The 23,891-nt window shown below is 31.4% G+C and overlaps 1 protein-coding gene across 2 annotated transcripts; it reads right to left on the reverse strand.

Annotated features, from left to right (window-relative positions):
* Positions 1–1,168: 1,168 nt before the first annotated feature.
* On the reverse strand, positions 1,169–23,738 carry LOC112680292. Of its 2 annotated transcripts, none has more exons than XM_025550333.1 (4): positions 22,936–23,738; positions 10,362–10,419; positions 8,637–8,875; positions 1,169–1,568 (listed from the first exon to the last, which is right to left on the reverse strand). In XM_025550333.1, exons 1-4 carry the CDS (start codon positions 22,973–22,975, stop codon positions 1,534–1,536), a joined length of 372 nt encoding a protein of 123 aa, XP_025406118.1. In that variant the 5' UTR covers positions 22,976–23,738; the 3' UTR covers positions 1,169–1,533. The 2 variants fall into 2 exon arrangements, with proteins under 2 accessions (XP_025406118.1, XP_025406117.1); XM_025550332.1 differs by having other exon boundaries at positions 22,188–23,738.
* Positions 23,739–23,891: the final 153 nt, after the last annotated feature.

Genomic DNA, 23,891 nt, shown 5'->3' on the forward strand with positions numbered 1-23,891 from the left:
TTCTCGGTTTTTCATAAAATTTTCTATTTAGATTTTTCAAACTCTTAAAAATACTGTAAGAGAACACACCATTATACTTATATTTTATAGGTAAGTTTTAAATAAAAATAAAAATTCATCTCAAAGCAAATTATTTTTAGTATAATAACGATAATTATGATATCTTATATTTATTTTAACTTGATCACATAATGATTTAAATCTATATTCTATGCACGATATAATCGTAATTGAAATTTTTTTTAAAAGTCCATATTATGATAAATTTTGTTTTTTTGTTTCTGGGAGAAAATATACAGTTTGTGCGCTAAGACATATTTCAATTGGATAAGGGGTATAATTTTAACTTGGTATAGGTTACTAAGTCAGATGTATAAATATAATGAGTTACAGTTTTATTATTTGTTTACACGAGAAAATTAATTCAATACCTATAGCATAATGAATCATCGCATTAGAAAAAGATTTCAAGCATAAGACAGAGGTAATTTAATTATACGTAGTGAATATATTTTATCTTATATAATGTAGTTCAAGTGTTCATCGATCACCATTATAAAATGTTATTGGTTTCATCCAACAAAGACAATTTATATTTTTGACTTTGGTTAAAATGATTTGTAAAAAACTTAAATCCCAAAATTGTATTATACGTTAACTTTACTCCAATAATAAGTATTTTTTGGGTTTTCCAAAGCCTATATCTTGAGAACATTTAAAAATTTCTTTTAAATATCTTTATTGTCTGATATTCGATTGTAATTTTATTGTTTAATGGATATTGCATGCAATTTTTTAGGGCTATTTGATTATCTAAAAGTTAGATCACAGAATAAAAATGATTAGTGTAAACTAATACAAACCAAAACTTGGAGCTAACTCAGCCTTATGTGTCAAGAATGATTTTAATTTTTCATACAAATTTATATTAAACATATTTATCAAAATGTTATACTTAGTTGAGAAAAAAAAAATTGGATAAAAAGTGAACCCGGAAAGGTAAAAAATTAACATGCTTTGTTATCATTATTTACCTTTTTAAAATATAAACTTCAACATGTATCTAATAATATATCAAAATTTGACAAAAAAAAAAAAAAAAATGCCGTTAGATTTCACATTTGTCATATTTTAAAAATCAATCGTCAAGAACAGAACATTTGCCCATCATAAAATATATACAAAATTTATCTTATTAAGTGATAAGAACAAACATTATTCATAGTATAATGCATGAATGTTGTAGCTAAAGTCGCGTCCAGACCAAGAAAAATTTGTCGCCAACTTTGTCACTAATGTCGGTGACAAAAGGTTTCTTTAAATGTCGCCGTCAAAATTTAAAACCAGCGCGTCCACACCAAAGCAACATATTTGATAAACATTTTAGTCTTGGACAAAATGTGGAACGAGAATGACGTGGTGACTGCCGCATCTGCTAGTGTAATTTTAAGTTTAGAAGCAAAAAAAGCTTCCAAAAAGAGATATTGGGTTCGTCCTAGTGTCTTGGCAAAGCAAAAATATAGTGGTAATGATTTAATGACTGATCTTAAACGTGATGACATTGGCCTCTGGAAAATTGAGATATGAGTAATGAATATAAAATTTACAAATTAAAATAATATTTTATCAATAGAATTTATTATAACTTGAAACATTTTTAAATATTTTCTTATGCAGGTGTAATGGACGAAGCAAAACTGAACGAAAACCAAATAAATAAATAAAATATGATTTATTTACTAAATGTTTAACGACAGAATTTGACCAGTCTGGAAGTGTTAATTCATTGTCAGCGATAATGTTTAGAAACTATGTCGAATTTTTCCCACGTCGGATGGAAAACAAAAATTTGTCGATAACAATGTCGCCGATACAATTGTCGGTGAAAAAATTTTAGAAACAGTTCTAATTTTTGTCGTCAACATTGTCGATAACACATGTTTGCGACAAATGTTTCTTGGTCTGGACGCGGTTTAACATCATTGCGGACTTAAAATCTTAAAAAGTGAGAAAAAATACCATATTACGGAAAAGTAAATAAAAGCGAATAATAAGTGACTAAAAGTGAGACGTTACCAGCACTGACATTGTAATTGGTATTATACAAAAATATTTATCTATTTAAAATGTTTGGATAATGTTATCGAGGACACGCGTTGTCGTTGTTTTTACATTTATAAAATAATCTTTAATGCATAATATATTATTTAATATATAATCGATCTACAACCAAAACCGATAACACATTCAATAAAAGAACATTACGCCTTAGCGGTGGTATTCAACATTTATAATGATCCCTCATATTAGTTATAAAAACGATATTAGATAAACTTAATGGAGAATACGATTTGACAATATTAAACCGAAATTTCGGTGTATTTTCATTCCATGTAGAATTATATACGAAAATGTATTATTGATAGTTTACACCTACCAAAGGGTTTATATTATGTCATCGATTTATCCATGTAATATGGATCACGAAGAATCACTAACCTAAGAGTTACGCATTACATTTTCTAAGTTCTCGACCAATATTTTGTTTCATTTTTTTCATAGCAATATGAATCTGTAGAAAATATCACAGCCGCTACACGAATGATTAGGTTAGAATATTACACTGTCGCAGAAATGTTTTTTGTACCAGTCAACGGTTCTACATAGATTCCAGTTAATATGGAATGTAATTTAGTAATTATTACTAATTATAGAATCAAATTTTATCTAACCGTAATAGTAATTATAAAATAAGGATGGTTTTAATGAAATATTGCGCTTGTTAGCAAGCACAAATACATAATTATCGAAATGTTATTTCCAACTCCAATTGTGTATATATAATAACAATATGGGTTATATATTTGTGTCTCAAATGAATTCGTTGGTGTTAACACTATCAGCTAACCCGTGGAGATTAGATAGGAACAGCTCATTATTACTTATTAATGTTATTATAACTGATTATCGGTAATTAAATACACATTAACGCACGTCTAAGTGTCCAACGTCCAATGCATGGGGAAATAAAAAAATCAATAATTTCAGAATATAATAGTTTTAAATCATTAAATTAGATGGATAACAATTATTAATGGTTCGTAGTTTAATAAAGAGAGATGTTGAAGTAGCATAAAAGAAACAGAATCAATACATTTAGAAGTATTCTGTTCAGTATAATTTTTTGAAAATCGTGGGTACCGTTTAAATTATACAACTGATGTAACGATTTTCTTAAAATATATCGATTCAGACATAAACAGAAAAAAAATGGTATCAAAAATGGTTTTCCGTTTTTCCAATAATTTATACAATACACGTTCCCCTAAAATTAATTTATTACATGGGTTTTCAAATGAATCATTCACTTTATGATATGTAGATAATTAATAAATAATGATTATGAGATTATTTTCCCTACATATTTACTATTTTTTAATTGTCACTATAACATTGCAATATATTATAATATTTAAATTATTACGTTGATAACAATTAGTTGTTTCCTGAAATTCCACTAGGTCAAAAATAACAATTCCATATGAATTAAAGTTTTATATCTGATCGGGAAGCTGGTTTTTATTTTACAATATTTTGTATTTTCTGCGTCGCATAAAATGTACCGAGTATATTGAACAACATTAATCAAAATGTTAGAATTTGTAAACATTAAAATTGAATAAAAAAAAACTACAATAAGCCTTTTACTGAAAATATTTGAAGCGTTACTGATGGCCATCCAAAGGAGTGTAATTTAACAATTATATTCATATGCATAGTATAACCACTAATTATATAATACAAAATTATTTTAAATATATAATCTAATCAACAAATCAATTGTTAAACCCTAAAAACCTAATAGTAAACAATATGATTTTTTATTTATTACCATGCGTTACGAATGAACTATAGTGCCGTAATATTCAGGGTGATGAGATATGTGAATACGTGGATATACGAGTATATAATCGGATATTTCATCTCATTTATTATAATTTTGTTAGGATTCAATTTTAATTTTAATTATTAAACTATAAAAACATTTCTATTATTTGGGTATTGATTTGAATCTTGAAGAATTTGATTTAAAATTCTAAAATAAAAATCTTAAATACACTACTGCCACGTGGGCCTATTTTAGGGAGAAAGGGTGAATTAAGGAATTGATTATATGTGAGATACACATTTCAATTTTTTTTAATGTGAATCATTTTAGAACGAAATGAAATTACACGTCGCTGTGAATACTGAATAGGGCTTTTTGTAGGGTCTATACTTAGTAAAAAATCAAATAAAACATAAGCGTAACTTTCAAAACACAGACAGGTGTTAAAAAAAAAACTACACAAAAGTCGATTCGAAGTGGATCCGGCATTAGATTAAAAAAAAAAACACAAATATTAAAGATTTGCCTGATTTTAATATTACCAAAAATTTAACTTGTATATTTAGAGCCTGACTTAAAGAAAAAATTTGAATGCCCCCCCCCTCTTTAGAAGTAAGCTCAAATACGCCACTGTACTGCCATCTGTAAATCTCACCGAGATTCGTGCAAAACTAACAAGTAATGATGGGCGTAATCGAGATATCTTGGTTATGAAAATAATGTAGATATTTCGATTAACAAAATAATAATTTGATTATTTAACCGAATGATTATTTTAAGTAATATCTCATTTGTTTTAAAAACAATCAATTCTTAATCTCAAAATGTATATCGAATGAAAAAAATATTTCGAATGATTTTCATGGAACGAGGGAAAAATACTATTTTTAATTTTCATAATCGAATTAATAAATAATAATTTTTACTTTGAGCCTTTGTATTTTGAACTCGTGCAACTAGCGGGGCTGGTCGTAAGACATTTGTTTATGGGTATTTGCATGATATAATAAGTTTATTATATCATGGGTATACGGTTATTCTTCGTTATTTATATTCTTAACTTTGATGTAAATATATTTAAAGCTATAATTTTATATCACTCAATTAAAAACAACAAAAATTACTAAGAAAGTTTATAAATAAAATGATATCAATAGTATTCAAAATACTTTATACGTGGGTAATATAATAAATATATAATATATATATATATATTAGGGTGGTCCAACCTTATAGAGGTAAAAATTTAATTTATATTCTTACAGCATATGCTTATTTTATTAAAAGATACAAAAGAATGATTCTGTAAAAATTTGGACTTGATAATTCAACCCCTTCACGTGCCTTCACTGATGTTAATATTTATCGAGCAAAAGATGGCATCAGAAATCAATATTGAAGATGTAATAGATGAATTCAAAGCATGTGTGCCGATAAAAAGAAGACTTGAACTTTAGATTTTAAGTACTCTCCATAAAATAACAACATTATAAATATGTTAAAATTATTCAAAAGCATTCAATATAGTACATACTTGATCTTAAATAAATAATAAATTTTTTTTTAATAAATATAAATAAAATTTCAAACTACTTATTTCTACAGTGCATTGTTTAATATTCTACTGTAAAATTATGTGTAATTTTAGATTTTAAGGGAAGTAAAGAAGCTACGTAGTATATATGCAAAAACTTAGATTGTGACTTGAATCTTATATGCGTTAAAAGAAAATGCAAATAAATTAAGGGAAGATTAGAAAATTTATTTGTGAGGGGCCCTATATTTCTTATTGCATAACCTGCGAATAAAGTCTGCGCACGCCTATGGTTTAGATCGTTAATTACTAAATTTAATCGGTGACTAGCACAATGGAAATATAAAGCTTTATTATATCGGTCACGAATTAATTTAGCAACACCGCCTACTTTTCCAGCCATTGTAGCACAGCCGTCATAACCTTGTCCACAAAATTTACTTAAATTAAGGTCACTATCTTCCATAAATGATAAAATTTTAGTAGCAACTGATTCTGCGTTTAATTTATCTAATGGTAAAAAGCCAAGGAATTCTTCTCGAATCTTTGACTGTTTGTCTAAAAATTAATTACAATTGTTAGCTGCTCAACACCAGAAATATCTGCTGATTCGTCAGCAATAATGGAAAACGCATTCGCGGCATCAGCTTCACATACTATTTCTTCTTTTAATATTTTTCCACACAATGTAATTAATTCATTTTGAGTTCTATGGGATGAATATTTAGTATTTCCCACATTAGTTAAAAAATGATCTTTCAATATCTCATCGCCAGATTCAATACAAAAATTCAAAAGATCATGAAAAACACCAGAATCTGATTTTTTCCCTCATAAGGGAAGGTCGTGAGTTCCGCAAAACAAAATAGTTGATATAATAGGTTTTATTTTTAGCCTATTAGTTTCTATTTCTTTATGCAATCCAGAATTTACTTATTCAACAACACTAATTTTTTTACAATTCATAATATCCATAAAATCTTTTGCTCTTGACATTGATTCAGTGTGCCAATTTGAAGACAAATGTATTTTAGAAGATGCATGAAAATCCTTATACTCAGTAAAAGGTTTTATTATAAATCCACCTTGTACACCTCTATGAATTGATGACTTCAACAACACACATATTCTACAAAAAGCTCCTTTCACACCCTCAAGAGCTGAATATGTCAACCATGAACCGTTTTCGGTATGTCTAAATACTCGAATTCTTCCTGATTTCAAATCACTTTTAAAATCATAAGTAGTATTCGGTACTCAAGGATTACGTAAAAGTTCATGTTTTAAACAATCGTCAATATTTTCGACGTTCAAATAGTTTTCAATATGTTTTTCATAAGTTAAGATTATATGACCACGGTTATTTTTTGTATTCATGGTAACCGAAGCACTTTCAACTACACACAATTCCGACGACTCCATATTGATTGTACTATTATTTATTTCAATTGAAGTAGAGCCAGTAGAGACTTCATTAAGAGAATCACAAAGCTTAGGTTTTCTAAAAAAATGTCTGATGTCCATAACAATATTAACAATAAAACAAAATATTAAATATACTAAATACAATACGTACGTAATTCAGCGTGATCCGTGTTTCTCAGTAGACGGCCCGTTGACAAATAATTAAATTTTACAATAATTCCCAATGTGATATTGTACATTCGATTTATTTTTAGTTATCTCAGTTATCTGACAGACGTCGTGTGCGTATGTGTGCGTGGTGCGTCGATCGTCATAAGTGGTTTACACACTAGGCGATTGATATCAATTCACAGAATTGAAACGTATTTAATTTTGCGCCATTAATGTAATATGCATTATTTTGTAGGTACGCCTTATAATATATTGTCATTACGATCAACAACACCACACGGCACATACTAAAGTAAAAATATCGATGAAATGTTGATAAATCAAAATAAAAGTTAAAATATTCAACAATCTATTGAATTGCGGGGGGGGCAAATGCCCCCTCTTGCCCCCCCCTCCTGGAGCCCATGACAATTAGTTAACCATTTCATGTGATAAAACCGAAAAGTTCTTATTATTCATTATTTACGAGTATGTTGCCTCAATTCTAATAACGATATTTCTTCAATAATCGTAATGACAGTTCACCATCACGGTTGTTATTGATTTCGAGTCTAAAGTGTGCTCCATTATTTTTAAATATGCCGAATCGAAATATCTATTTAATTAATTGGTAAAAACTCAAATAACGGAAAGTAAATTACCATCTAAAAAGGAGTGTTTTATTTTAAAATATGCGGTTTGTTAAGTTAAATTTAAATGAAAATTTAAGTCTTGTCATCGATGTGTGATTAATATATTGGAAAAAAGCTCGACTTCCTACACATGATCCTTCATACTTTTCAAAAAATTGAAAAAGTTGTACAATTTCTGGAGAACACTTGAAAAAAAACAAAAGTAGAAATAGTGACTTAAACAAACAGAGAAAACAAGATTTTATTCATGGGTTAAATGATTTATTTGATATTGCACATGTGAATGCAATATCAATTATAAAAATCAATGAAGACAAAGAATTTTTAACACTGCAAAGACAACATGGTCGTCCAGGATGTATGTTGGGTCTAGATCTAAAACTAGATGCATTGGGAAAAAGGAACAAAGTTTGAGTTTAAAACAAAATAAAATCAAGAGAAAAAACGGTCGTTGAAACTTACGTAGAATTTGAATCCGGTTTGTAAAATTGTTATTTATAAAATATATAAATGAATAACTATATGATTTCTCTTTGCATTCTTATTAAACAATAATTAATACTTTAAACTTACTTTTAATCGTATGATGTTGATGTTTATATAATAATGTTTTTATCATTACTTTTATTTTTTTAGGAACTAAGTCTTCTACAAGATTAGATGAAGAAATACAAGACATGGATGATTTTGAAAATGAGACTTACGCAGGCCGGTCAAAGCGTAAAAGAACGAGAAAGAATTTAATGATTCCTCGTCCAATTTCTGCGTTAGATAAGTGTAAAATAAGTGACCGAAATGCCATTCATATTATAACAGCCTGCATAGAAGCTGTATCACTAAGTATAGATGATTTTTATGCTCAGTCGATCTTCAATCAAAAGAGCAAGGGAAAATTTGAGAAAAGAGGGTAATAATAAAATTAAATCAAATATTTTCGATTTAAACTTAGATTTTGTTGTTATTCATTGGTACTCAAAAATATTACCTGATATAATTGGCAAAGCAAATGTAGACCGTTTCCCAATTGTCGCCATAGCTCCAAGTTTAGAGCAACTTCTTGGAGTCCCTGGGCTTACAGGCGGTACAGGATTAGAAATATCGTCGGCTGTGTACGATAATTTACATGATTGGGGATTATTAGATAAGATACAAACCATTGTAGTTGATACCACCGCTTCAAATACAGGGAGATTAAACGGTGCTTGTGTCTTGCTAGAACAAAAACTAAACAAAAATATTTTATTACTTGTTTGCCGACACCATATATATGAAGTTGTTTTACAAGGTGTTTTCCACGAGACAAAATTATGTTATGTCTAGTCCAGATATAAAAATTTTCATAAAATTTCAAAAGAACTGGAGTAATATTAATAAAAAAAACTTTTTCACGTGTTTGACAGACATTTATGTTTATGACAAATTGGGAGACATTGCTTTTAATATATTGGATTTTGCTGAAAAAAAAGTAAAAGAAGATTTACCGCGTAATGATTACAGAGAATTTTTGGAGCTTATAATTATTTTCTTGGGAGGTACTCCTTCAAGGGATATAATATTTAGTCAACCTGATGCTTATCATCTCGCCAGATGGATGGCAAAAGAAATTTATTGTTCCAAAATTTAGTTGTTCAGACATCAAGTACAATTAAATCACAGAGAAGAAACTGCCCTTAAAGATATTTGTTGTTTTGTTGTTACGTGTTATGCACAGAATTGGTTTACCTGTATAGATCTTATTGAAGCTCCTTTAAACGATATCATTTTTTTGAAAAAAATAATGTCCTATAAAGATATCAACCCATCAATTTCAAATATAGCTATTAAGAAATTTTGTAACCATTTACGGTACCTAAATGAGGAATGTGTTATGTTTTCATTATTTGATGAGAACATTTCGGTTGAAGACAAACGAAAAACTGTAATATATATAATTTGTATATTAAAACTTTTCATGGTATCTTTATCTATTCAATAAATATATTATAATAATCATAAAAAAAAAAACAATTTATTCTAAATAGAGGAAATATTTTGTATTTAATTTTTTTAATTGTGTTAAAATGAATTTATGAAAAATTTTGTAAGTAAATACTATTTTCATAAGAAATAATAGATTCTATTAGGTGTTACACATTTTTATGTTAAGTGTCACAGTTTTTAACCTATATTCAAAAACCAAAAAACTTCCTCATTTGGTTATTTTCAACCTTTATGCGGCACGTGAAGGGGTTGACTTATCAAGTCCAAATTTTTACAGATTCATTATTTTGTGTCCCTTAACAAAATAAGAGTGTGCTGGTTACAAAAATCTTAAGTTAAAATTTTTGAACCACCTTAATATATATATTATATATAATTATTATTTATGTAACCATCGAATGACCTAGGTTACCGTCCGTTGTTATTCTATTCTGTGTTTTGTCTTTGATTTCGATTTGAAAATTTAGATGAATCTAATAGTAATAGTTCATATTTCAATAATCTAAAATGTTCAATGTGTAAACAGTAAACGTATTAAAAGTTTTCTAAAATTTAGCAGGTAGTCATAATAAGTAATAAGTAGGGTTGAGGACTTCTAGTACTTAAAAATCTAAGAATATGCATGCACTTATGCACTTATAAATCAAAAAATATGCACTTAAAATACGCTCTAAAAAAATTAGTAAAAATTACATTATGGTTAGTTTATTTAAAAGTATTTAAAAATTACATTTTATCGTCGTCTTCTTGATCTTTTTGTTTTATCTGTTCGTTTTCACCTCCTTCATCTGGAAATATAAAAATCTATTTTGTAAAATTAATTTTTATCTCGAATATGTACTTAGTTAACTAAATGTTGTTCTACCTATCTTTACTATTACATTGAACGACAAGTTATTTCCTTATATTTTCAACTCCAGACGAATGTTGGTTACCTGCTAACGATGTTGTTTATATATTGAGAAATATGTTAATCAGCTTCCCCGTCTTGTTATGATTGATTGTGGGGGAATTGATAGGAGTGGTGCTTTTTCTTTAAAACAATTAATGTGATATAGAGATTTGCAAAATACTTTCTTCACGTTTGCTATAATTTTATCAACTTTTGAGTAATGCCCTTTAATTTGTTCAGCAACTCGATGAAATGCGTGAGCAATATATGTAACGTGAATCATTTTCGATAAAATATATTTTCCTGTTTTAACCATGTATGATGCCTTGTCGCTTAAAAATAATAAAATATCATCATGTCGTACACCTTCAGGCCATATAATATATGCATAGAATTATCAAATAATTTAGCGATTGTAATGTGATTTGATCCCCTCAGGGGGGTGTTAAGCAATTAACACTACGGGTGTGGCGAACCCGGGGCCCCGAGCTGTGGACTGAACTTACTTTAGTTAGTTGGTTCATTCCACCCTTACTCTGACCTTAATTGGTTGGAGTAATCAGACCCTCCAAGAGGAGGTTGTCGTAAGGCCAATCACCTTACACGCAAAACAATATGATTACGAAACAACGATTAATATTGCCTCGGAACGTGGAGATTACGGATTTATGTATTGGAACTTGGAATGTGCGATCAATGTATAGGACGGGAACATTGACGACAGTCGTATCGTGTCTTGAGCGATACAGACTTGATATAACAGCAGTTCAAGAAATAAGGTGGGACGGATCTGGTAGTATAAAGTCACAAGGAAATACAATTTTATATAGCGGTGGAGAAAAACACGAAAGAGGAGTAGGCTTTATTATTAAGGACAAATTTTTTGCCGAATGTTGTCAAGTTTGAACCAATAAGTGATAGAATCTGCTATATAGAATTTAAATGCAAATGGTTTAACATAGTAATTGTAAATTGTCATGCGCCAACAGAGGATAAAAGCGAAGAAGTAAAGAATGCTTTTTACGATGAGCTAGACAGAGTTTGTGATGGGCTATCTTAGGGGAAGCCAAAAATTATCATTGGTGACTTCAATGCGAAAGTCGGAAGAGAAAGGATATACAGACCAACTATTGGAATAAACAGTTTGCATAGTGAGTCCAATGAAAATGGAAACAAATTGATCTCATTTGCAGCAGCAAGAAACATGGTCATAAGCAGTACAATGTTTCCGCACAAGAACATCCATAAACAGACCTGGATATCACCCTGTGGAAGGATAAAAAACCAAATAGATCACATAGTTGTTAACAGGAGAATAAGATCAAGCGTTGAAGATGTAAGAAGTATGAAGGGTTGTAGTGCGATATCGGATCACTTCCTGGTAAAGGCAAGGTACAAACTAAAAATTTCAGTGAATTGGCAGAAGAAACAGAGCATCAAAAAAATTAATAGAGAGCTACTAAATGGAAACCAAGCAAAGGAATATCAGGGAAAATTGAACAAATACATTTTAAGCGCTGAACATGAAGCAAATATAGAAGAATTATGGGGAAGAATAGAAAATGCGGTTAAAAGAACCTCAGAAGAAGTTTTGGGTTACGAACCATAGAGAAGGAACAAGCACTGGTTCAATGAAATGTGTAGAAAGACCACGGAAGAAAGGGATAAAGCGAGATTAAAAGTGCTACAGGACCCAAAAGAAGAAAATAAAAGAGAATTAGCCATGAAACAGAGAGAGGTAAAGAAGAAAATTAGGATGAACAAGAGAGCATGGGAAAAAGGAAGAGTACAACTCATAGAAAGTAGTAGAAAGAATAATGCTCGAGTCTTCTTTGGGAAAGCGAATGAAGTTAAACATGGGTTTAAACGTAAAACATCAATGGTTAGAGGAGAAAATGGAACGTTATTGACCGATAACGGAAAAATAGCAGATGAGTTCAAAAAAATGTTAAATACACTTTTAAACCATCCTAGTGAAAGGACAATTATAGAAGAACGTGCAACAGTAGAACAAAACATAGAACCACCATCAAGAGCAGAGGTAGAAGCTGGTATTGAAATGCTCAAAAGCGGTAAGGCAGCGGGAGAAGATGAGATAATTTCTGAATGCCTTAAAAAGGGAGGACAACTACTAATAAACCAGCTACATAACTTAATTACTAAAGTTTGGGAACATGAAGAAATACCAAGACCGTGGCGTACATCTGTTTTATGTCCTATTCTTAACCCTTTCGGTCCTGATTTTTTTTTTTTTAGGAAAAAAATCCATAATTTTTTTCCTTGGTTAAATAGCCATAAATAACTTACTCACGCAATTTCAGAAAAAAAAAATTATTTTTTACCAAATTATATGCAAATTTTCATCACATACTTCTACAAGTAGGTCGGGTTGTATAGGAGTCAAAAAAAAAAAAATTACCTACTTCTACAAGTAGGTTAGTAAAAAAACAAAACAAAATAATAACAAAACCTTTTAATACGAGTATAACAAGATAAAATAGTAAAACAAAATAATAACAAAACCTTTTAATACGAGTATATAAAAAACAAAATAAACAACATTAACTTTTTTTTAATCAAATAATAATTTTTTTTAACAAACTATAAATATATCAAAATAAATAATCACAATATTCCTAGATGACTTTTCACTTTTTTATTAAAATATAATATAATGTTGATAGAAATATATGTATAGTACCTACAACATTATTCATGGTGAAAATTGTACTCCGTTGTTGCCCGACATACTCGTAGCAGTAGGTGATAAGACTGATAGAATTTGGCGGTAAAATTGTTGAGTTATTGATTATAACATATTGGTTATGGTTGTTACTTATATGTAAACATGTTAACTATTGATTTAAAAACTCCCAGATTTTTAAAATCATATGTTAGATAGTTTTGGCGGGAAATGCAATTATGATGATAATGAGTCATATTATATATATATTATTAATGACCTTATCATCACTATATTTATTTTTTATTTTTTCAAGAAAATAGTTAAAATATTACAATTATACTGAAATATCGATGAATATTATTATTTTTTATGAATGTCCATATATTAAGAATTATTATTTTATAACATTTGGTTTGCTGCGATGAAAACTTTATTTAAAACAATTTATCGAAAGTTGCCTACCTATACGAGTAGGTCAGGACCGAAAGGGTTAAAAAGGGAGACCCCATGAATTGCAAAAATTATAGGGGAATCTCCCTTTTGAACACATCATATAAGATACTGTCTAATATTCTACTTACTAGAATCAAACCCTATTTACGAGAAATGATTGGAGATTACCAGGGAGGGTTTATGATAGGGAAGTCAACCCAAGATCAAATACATGTTATTAAGCAAATGATCGAAAAAAGCCATGAATTTGACAAAGATATACACCTCCTTTTTATTGATTTTAAGGCCGCATATGATATGGTGAATAGAGAGAAACTATGGAGCGCTATGTACCAATTGGGTATACCTGAAAAGTTTGTAAGACTAGTCCGTGCTTGTGTACAAGGATCAAAGTGTAAAGTGAAGTTCGGAGATGCCGTATCGGAGGATTTTGAGGTGGTGACAGGGCTTAGACAAGGTGATGCCTTGTCCCCAGCTCTTTTCAACTTAGCATTGGAATCAGTCGTAAGAGATATCCTTGTAACTGCAAGTGGAATTAAAATTGGAATTGACAAACAACTAATTTTAGTTGCCTATGCAGATGATTTAGTGATAATGGCAGAAAATGAAGAAAATCTAAAGGAGACAACATGAAATTTACTGGAAAATGGAAAGAAAATAGGATTAATTATAAATGAGGATAAGACAAAATATATGGTAGTAACTAGGAATAATCATAGAGGGGGACACCTGGATATTGGGGAATATAAGTTCGAAAAAGTAGATGATTTTAAATACCTAGGAGTGGACATCAACAAGGATGCAAATAGCCACGAGGAAATAAAGATTAGATTAGCAGCGGCAAACAGATGTTATTTTGGATTGGTCCCTCTATTTAAATCAAAGATATTATCATGGAAGACAAAAATAACCCTTTATAAAGTACTAGTAAGACCTATAGCTTTGTATGCATGTGGGACGTGGGCCACTACAAAATCGGATGAACTAAAATTGGCCACCTTCGAGCGGAAGATATTAAGGAGAATCTATGGTCCAAAAAAAAAATAACGAAGGAGAATACAAAGTAAGAACAAATCAGGAGATCCAAGACCTGTACGGAGAACCGAATATTAACGGAATTTTAAAAAGTAGTAGGCTGAGCTGGGCCGGGCACGTGTGGAGATCGGAGGGGCCAATTGGACAGGCTACGAAATGGAAGCCAAATACAAAAAGGCCTAGAGGACGTTCTCGACAAAGATGGAAGGATAGAGTGGTCAAGGGCTTGAGGGAACTTGGAATAGAGGATGGGGAAGAGCTGGCAAGAGACCGAGACAGGTGGAGGCAAGTGGTTGTTGCGGCAATGGGCCTGAATGGCCTGTAAACGCCTAAGAAGAAGAAGAATGTGATTTGATATCTCTAGTTCTGCACAGTTTAATAAAAACAAGTGACCGGGGGCCTGTTCTACCAATACACTTTGCAACTTTTCACTTTGCACTTTGCACTTTTCATTTGTATATTTGTTCCACCAAAAAGTCAAAATGAAAAATGCAAACTGAAAAGTGAAATGTATACCACTTTTCATTATGTTTTCTATGTTTTCATTTCACAATTATATTTTTTGATGAAAAGCTTTAAGACTTTTCATTAAACATTGATAAAAAATGCAGACAGAAATTTTACTCTATAAAAATTTGCAAAGTTATAATTTTTTTAATAATTAAATTTATTAAGATTCACTTGAGTCTTTAGTAGTACTTAATCTTAACTAAGATTAAGTAGTATTGTCAATTATGTTACGGTTAGAATGGCTCATAAATGATGATATTTATGATGAAAGGCGATCTCAGTGAGTATATAGAGATCGAGTACACTTTGAATTATGTGACCGTCAGTACCGTCAATGTTTCAGACTAACAAAAAATCAAATAGCGTTTATTTTAAGTTAGATTGAACGTATTCTAACTCGTACGAGTAAACGAAATAAAGCAATCACCGCAGAACATCAACTTTTGACGACATTAACTGGCTCTGAAATGGTGCACTACAACATTGTATAGGAGCTACACATGGAATATCAACTTCATCTGTTAGTAGATGTGTTCAAAGAGTTGTTAATGCAGTTTTTACCCACATGTTTTCAAATATTGTTAAGTGGCCTAATAATCTCGTGAAAATACCTACGATGTTCCTTGACAAAGGTGGTTTTCCATGTATCTTCTTCTTCGAGTGCCATATTCGTTAACGAACGTTGGCAATCATGTTAGTAATTTTATCTTTATTAATGGCTGTTCTGAATAAAGATATTGTTGATGTATTGAACCATTTTCTGAGGTTGTCCAACCAAGAAATTTGAGGTCTTCCACGGCTCCTTTTTCCTACTATTTTACCCTGAATTATTAATTGTAGTAAATTATATTTTTCTGGATGTCGCATAACATGTCCTAGTTACTGAAGTTTTCGTGATTTTATTGTTTTCACTATTTCAAGTTCTTTATTCATTCTTTCTAGTACATTGATATTTGTTATGTGATCGCACAAACTAATTTTTAATATTCGGCGGTATATCCACATCTCAAATGCTTGAATTCGATTAATCGAAACTTTTGATAGAGTCCAAGTCTTTACTCCATAAAGAAGTACGGTGAATACATAGCAACGAATCATTCTAATTCGGAGATTCATGCTTAGTTGATGACTACAGAAAATATTTTTCATTTTCACAAAGACTGCTCTGGCCATTTCTATACGACATCTTATTTTGTGAGAATGATCCCAGTTATCTATTAATGACTGTCCAAGATAAGTTAGTTTTTGTACTTTTTCTAAGGGGGACATTTTTGAGTCTGAGGACATTTGTCGGATTTTGTTCTTTATCAATTACCATATATTTGGTTTTTCGGGCATTTAAATTTAGGCCTAAGTTTTCACTAGCTGTAGCTTTCCATATATATGTAGCTGGCTGTATTTATGGCACGTTAATAAATATTGATACACCAAGTATAAACGATGAACAATTTATAGATAGACATGGCAACTATTCAATGTGACAATGGTTTGTGATTCAAACCATGTATTTTATGCAGTAGATGCAAACTGGCTTGGAAGCGTACACGATGCCAGAGTATTAAGAAACACTAATATATTTGTTGCTTTTGAGAGTGATTGGCGACCATTTCCTGAGGCAGTCCTATTAGGAGATAATGCATATCCATTGAAAGAATAACTTATTCCGCCACGTCATCAAAACTCGAATGATGAAACCGAACAACGGTTCAACCGCAAACAAAAATTTACACGTCGATTAATAGAGTGTAGTTATGGAATTCTTAAAGAAAGATTTCCATGTTTGAACCATTGTTTGTAGAGTTGAAACTGCTGAACAGCACGTCTTTCTTTTCTCGTATTGCATTTAATAATGTCAATTTATTTTGATTTTTTAGTTATTTCGTTATTTTAGCAAAACATAAAATTTAAAATTAAGTAGGTATAATAACGCTTGACGAGCAAGTTTAAAAATTAAAATATAAAATACAACATAATGACAAAAAGCGATAACAGCTGTTAGATAATATAAGAAATTGAAAAGTGGTAACGTAATTTTCAAAACGTTACCACATTTAAAAAGTATACAATTCTCGTATGTGGAATGAAAAGACTTTGCATTTTGCATTTTTCAGAAATTGAAAAGTGCAAAGTGAAAAGTTGCAAAGTGTATTGGTGGAACAGGCCCCAGGGCCATTAAGTTCGAGCGTTCCAATAATGACATTTGCGATGTAACGACCTGCAGAATCGGTCGTCTCATCGATCGAAACCCAGAATTTCTTTACCAAATATAAAACTTCTAATTTTCACTAAAGTGTCTTCATAAATGTCATTCACATAACCTTTACGAAGTGTAGTTTAATTTGGAATTTCTTTCGAAGTATATTTTTCCAAAAATGACTTAAAATTATGATTATTTAATTTATTTAATGGAATGTTAACGATAACAAAGCATCAAATAAATCTTTATTAAAAGAAGACTTTTTTGTGTTACTTAAAAGTTGTTGAGTTTTTTGTAAATCAAATTTATTTTTACTTTGTTTTCGTTTAATAGCTGCCTTATGTTTAGCTGTGTCGATGTGTTGTTGAACGTTGAATTTTCTATCACTTCCAACTTTTGAATCGCACAATTTACAATACAATATTTTGCCATCAGTTGAAAATAATGGACTATTACATTCACTAAATTCCGACACATAACTATTTAAACAAGAAGCCAATGATTATTTTTCTTCTGGCATATTTGATAAAAATAAATAAATATTACTAAAAAAATTGAAAGAGACGAAATAATTATTCGACGAAAATATTTCACGCAATGTGCACAATATTACCAGTACGCGACGAAATATGATGGATAACTGAAGTTCACTACCTATACGCGTTTGGCTACGTTCGACGGTGACTGTTCGATTCGATTTTTTCACGTATAGAATTTAATCGAATACGAGACGGCAATTCACACAGGCACAATATTCGATTCGATTTTTTTACGTAGGTACGGGTTTTGATGCAAAGATATACACTGTAAACGTTTGGTACATTGAAAATTCTGGGTACATCCTCTTTTAGAGAATGGTCCATGAAGTGAAAAACGTTTTGAAAAATTTTACTTAAACCTGACTAGAGAACAAAAATTTTATAATTATTTTCGTATGTTGATGGCTAATTTTGACAATCTGTTATCAAGACTAGAAAAGGATTCTACTATGTTGAAATACTATCGCCTTCCATTTTAAAGAGCTTAATAATAATAATAAAAATATGCGTTAAATATACGACTGAACGGATGAACGTAATGAACGAATTCGATGGCATTTTGTTCGTGTGAACGACACAATACGTAGTATGTCCGATAAATAAGCGAACTGGTTATCTACAGTATATGGTGGGTCAAAGTACGACATCGTACTATTCTGAGCACACTTTACAAGAACTGATAATGCGAAAATTACCGGCCCATCGTTAAAATATAATACAAACAGCACACGTGTAGTTTTAGTATTTAGTTTTTTTTCTTGTGTCGAAATGGAGATTGACGGATTAACTGAACATAGAGTGGTCATTAAATTTTTAGTGAAACTTGGAAAAACTTTGGTACAAATTCATGAAATGTTAAGTACTGTCTATGGAGATAAAGCTTTGAAGAAAACAGCTCTTTTTAATTGGATTAAGCATTTACAAGAGGGCCGCGGCATTATTTTGAAGAATGCAAAGACGATGCAAGACCAGGACGTCCTTCAACCACTTGTGACGACAAAAACATAGAACGTGTGCAGTCTCTTGCGCTTTTTGATCGAAGGATAACTGTCTGGATGTTGGCTGATATGCTGAGTATCGGAAAATCATTCATGCACACAATTTTGACGGAAAATTTAGGACTAAAAAAATTATGTGCAAAAATTGTCCCAAAGCTTCTGACACCGGATCAAAAGTTGAGGCGAAAAGAGTGCTGCATTGACCGGAAAAATTCGACGCACAAACCTAATTTCTTGAATGGATTATCACTGGTGACGAGTTGTGGTTTTATGACTACGATCTTGAACTTAAAACCCAAAGTATAGAGTGGAAGTAAAAAAATGAGCCCCAAACGAAAAAATGTCGTAAAAGCAGAAGCAAAAATCAAAGTTATGTTAATTGTTTTTTTGACTACCGTGGTATCGTGCATCATGAATATCTTCCTGAAGGGCAATCTGTAAATGCTATTTTCTATGTGGAAGTTCTCAAGCGCTTACGAGATCGTGTACGGCGTGTACGACCAAATTTGATAAAAGAGAACGGGTGAATTCTGCATCATGACAATGCGCCTGCTCATTCGTCTCTGCTGGTCCGTGAGTTCCTGGCTCGAAATTCGATCACAACTCTTGATCACACCCATATTCTCCCGATTTAGCCCCCTGTGATTTTTTTTTGTTCTCAAAATGTAAAATAGTCATGAGTCATGAGGGGGCAGCATAGGAACGATGTAGAAACCATAAAGCGCGAAACGACAAGACAGCTGAGAAGCTTAACTTCTTAGGACTTTGAGGGATGTTTTGATCAATGGAAACGAAGATGGGATAAATGCATTGCTATGGACGGAGAGTATTTTGAATTATAATAAAATTGATTTATAATAAATTATGATAAATAAAGATTTTATTCTTAAAGTTCACGTATTTATTTGACATACTACGTATAAAGACAAGCGCTACTTTATCACGTATACGACAAAAATACATTCGAGATTTATCGAATCTTATACTACGTTTACATGCATCCATTAATTCGTATTAATTTGATTCGTATTGAATCAATTCGAATTAGGTCACAAGTATACATACTATAGTAATACCGTATTAGGATAATACACTTCCACCAAACCAGTTTACGTGGCAACGTTTACATGCACAGTTTAAACCGATTTACCTTAATATTCGAATTAATAATTTCATTTTTTCCCTCCAATTTATTCAGTGATATTCTATTGATAACAATTATGTGATAATATTATTATAATTTAATATTTATTATTAATAGTTATTAGTTAAAGACGTTAAAGTAAAACATTTTTAGAACTTTGTTTTATTGTTTAATGTGTAGAATTTTGTAAAATTCTATGAAGTATGTCTTCTTCTAACTATTTACAATTGTTACAAATGATGGAATTACTACGAATGAATTTAAAACAACAAAATAAAAGACGTAACAAACTGAGACGCTTAGTTATAAAAAAGCGAAGGGACTTTTCAACTGTTTTAAATATGTCAGAGTTCCTATATTTTGAATGATCCAAATGACTTAAAATATGTTTTTCTTTAAATATATCCAGCATACATAAAACGGTTGATTCGGGCCAGTTAGTGCGAGTTTTCTTAATTATTTGATTCATGATGTATACTGTATAGTAATAATATATTATAATAAGTACAGTACCTATATTAAGTAGTTTATAATTTAGTACTTACGAGTTCTTTAATTTGACTTGAATTTAAATTGACTGCCTACTTAATCCCTCACTAATTAATAAATATTATCACAGATACAGAATAATCAATAAATTAATGAAAATTATCATTTATTATAACCACGAAGATTATAACCAAGGTGGATCTATATATATAATCTATATATAGATCCACCTTGATTATAAATTTAATAATTGATAACGTGTATTATACCTTATCACAACAAATTACCGCAATCCTGATTCGGTTGTTGTAGTATCATCCGTTTATATGCATTTTGAACTCCCGTAGTTATTTCCAATGCGCATTTCAAATGTAAATTAACTAAACCGTTTTAGGTAAACCGAATTGGTATAAAACTGAATTAACAGTCGTTTACATGCATTTAACTCCAGGAGTTAACTAATTCGAATTGAGTTAAATCGGTTTTAACTGTGCATGTAACCGCGGTATTAGTGACAAGTTCATACGATATACGGGAAAAAATATTTCGCGAATACGGAATTTTCCCACGTGGGCTTCGTGTGAACGTACAAATATAACATTCGCTGCCACTGCTCTTTTCAATAAAATCCCGTATACGGTATACGAGAAAAATATCGTCGTCTGAACGTAGCCTTTCGGTTTTATCGATCTAATCGGTATATTTTATCGGTCAGATAGTAAATTACTTAACCGACAGTAAAAATATTAATTTGAAATGGAAAATTTACCACTTTGTTCTTTTTTGTTTAAGCTAATTCAAGAACTTATTTCGAAAATTGCCAAATATGTTCTTAATTTTTCTAATATACTCAAATATGCATTTATATGCAATAATGACAAAATATGCAAAAATATGCAAAGTAAAATTTTTAATTTGATCTCCTGGTGTTATGAAATACATTTGTTAATCACTAGAATTTTTCTAAGATCTTTTTAAAAAAATATGAAAAAACTAGAAGTCCTCAGCCCTAGTAATAACTAACAATTTACTGTAGTAAAGTAGTAACAACTAAGAACTAACAAATAATCTGTATTTCTTACCAATTGAGAAGCCCTATGACTTTATTTAAAAATTTGGTTTCGAGCCATTGTCTTGATAACTAATTTTACTAATTCGATAATTTCCATAGATATTATTCAGTATTTCGTTCAAAAAATTCCCATTATTTTGATCGATTGACCTCCCGATTATTACAGTATCTCGTATCTCGATTATTAATATTTCTATTGAACATTTCAAATGATTATTTCAAGACATCTCTCGCTTACTAGTACTTCGATTATTGAAATTATTCGATTATGCCGATCACTACTAACAAGTAAAATATAAACAGTAAATATTATGGCATCGCAAAATAAATACGGAACAGCAACACATACACAGCCCCCTCCCGAAACGTATGTTTCAATCGTCTCCTCTCGGCCAGGATTGTGTGTACCACCCAATAGTCAACGTTCAATCGTATTTCGAGATTTAACCCACTCTGTCTCTTATTTTTTTTCGATACTGTAACTATGATTTTTTTTCTCATTGATTTTCAACCGGGCATCTTCAAGACTTGTGTTCAATACCTGATGCCGGAAAAGAGTGGGTCCGCATCTTTCTTCGGGACATAAACTTCGACAATGCGAATTCGATCGACGCCGATGTGCATTACGGTCATTAATGCACTTGTGTTGGCAACTATTGAACACGCGTAATCGTCGCCCGCGTCATCTGGTCATGTACATTTTCTGATTAACGTTCAAACGAGTGAGTCGTACGCGATGATTACTTCGATAATAATTGAAGAGTTAGGATTAGTGCTGCGATACGCGACGACGGTGTTGTATTATTAGCCTATATTGATGGTACGCGATAACAATTCGAATGAATGAAATGTCAAATGGAGGACAAATCACGTTTCAATGCACTTTATAAATGTAAATAAGTGTGTTAGATCGCGCGTGCGGTCCCTCAACGTACACACAGTACCCCGAGCGCGATATTATGTAAATACTTGAATTATTAATGGTAGTCATCAATACATTCTGATGATATCGTAGCCGGTTAATAATTTATCACGGCACGACTATTGAACGGTACGATATTACAGTGATAATTATCACGCGTACGTACAACTGTTGCATTGTTTAAAGTTTAAAAACATACATAATATGTCGTGCGTCCATGTTGGAAAGTAAAAAAACGAGGAAAACTGCCGCGTAACGATTGACGGATTCTACGTTCAACGAAAATAAACGGAACGCGAGATAATAAAATAATATTATCAATGGTGTTTTACTATGTTAATAATAAATAATAATGAAGGATAATTACGGCAGTTAAAATTTTCCACGCGGTACCGCACACAAATCATATTTCAATTATTATCGGAGAGAAATTGACCATTACTCGCGTGTTTGCGTTATCAATCAGAATTCTTCGAAAGAAGCGTTCCAACGCCAACTACGTGTACGTACTCACTGCGCGTACGTGTGCAATATCGTGGTGCGCTCGAATAGCCACGTGTCCGACATGAGAAACGACAACTCGTGAAAACCCGTCCGTGACACCCGCCACCGCTGACGTACCGTGGTATTGAGATACTACTCTCTATAATGGTGTTTACGGTCCGATACGACTGTACAGTTAACTCATAGATTTGTATTCATAACTATGCACGAAACGAATGCGTGTACTACTACTGTTACTGCATTATTGAATACGATAACAATATATTCAATATATATTGTGTGTTGTTGAAATAATTATCGCAATTTCATCCGTCGCAAACAACGACCGACGGAACGGTTGGCTTGGCAACACTGGCGCGGTGTGCTTCGATGAGCGTACGAAAAAATACGTCGACCGCACGCTCTTCCCCCCGTTGTGCGCCGCGTGCTTGCGTAGTACTGCGTACGCGATGGCTGATGAATGACGGGAGCGGTGGCGACGGCACGAACGTCGTCATCGGCAGTTGTGCAAGTGGGAGTCGGATGCGGTCGCCGAGTAATAGGTATTAGCGGGCGGGGAGCGGGGAGGAGACGTCTGGTACGTTCAGTGAAGTTAGTACTATGCAGATAACGTGGTGTAGCGGAAAAAAAACTTATATAATATATATATATATATATATGTATTGTTAAAAAACAACAATACGTCGTATACGGTAGTACGGTACATGTACACGGCGGCATGTTGTAGTACGCGGGCGCGCGCGTTTTTTGAAAAATTGAGAGAGCGAGGATGGAGTGAGAGAGAGAACGAAAAACCCGTACGTTAACGTGTATAAAACG

This window comes from Sipha flava, unplaced genomic scaffold, assembly GCF_003268045.1.
Source record: "Sipha flava isolate LNK unplaced genomic scaffold, YSA_version1 176_pilon_pilon, whole genome shotgun sequence".
Lineage (NCBI taxonomy): Eukaryota > Metazoa > Arthropoda > Insecta > Hemiptera > Aphididae > Sipha > Sipha flava.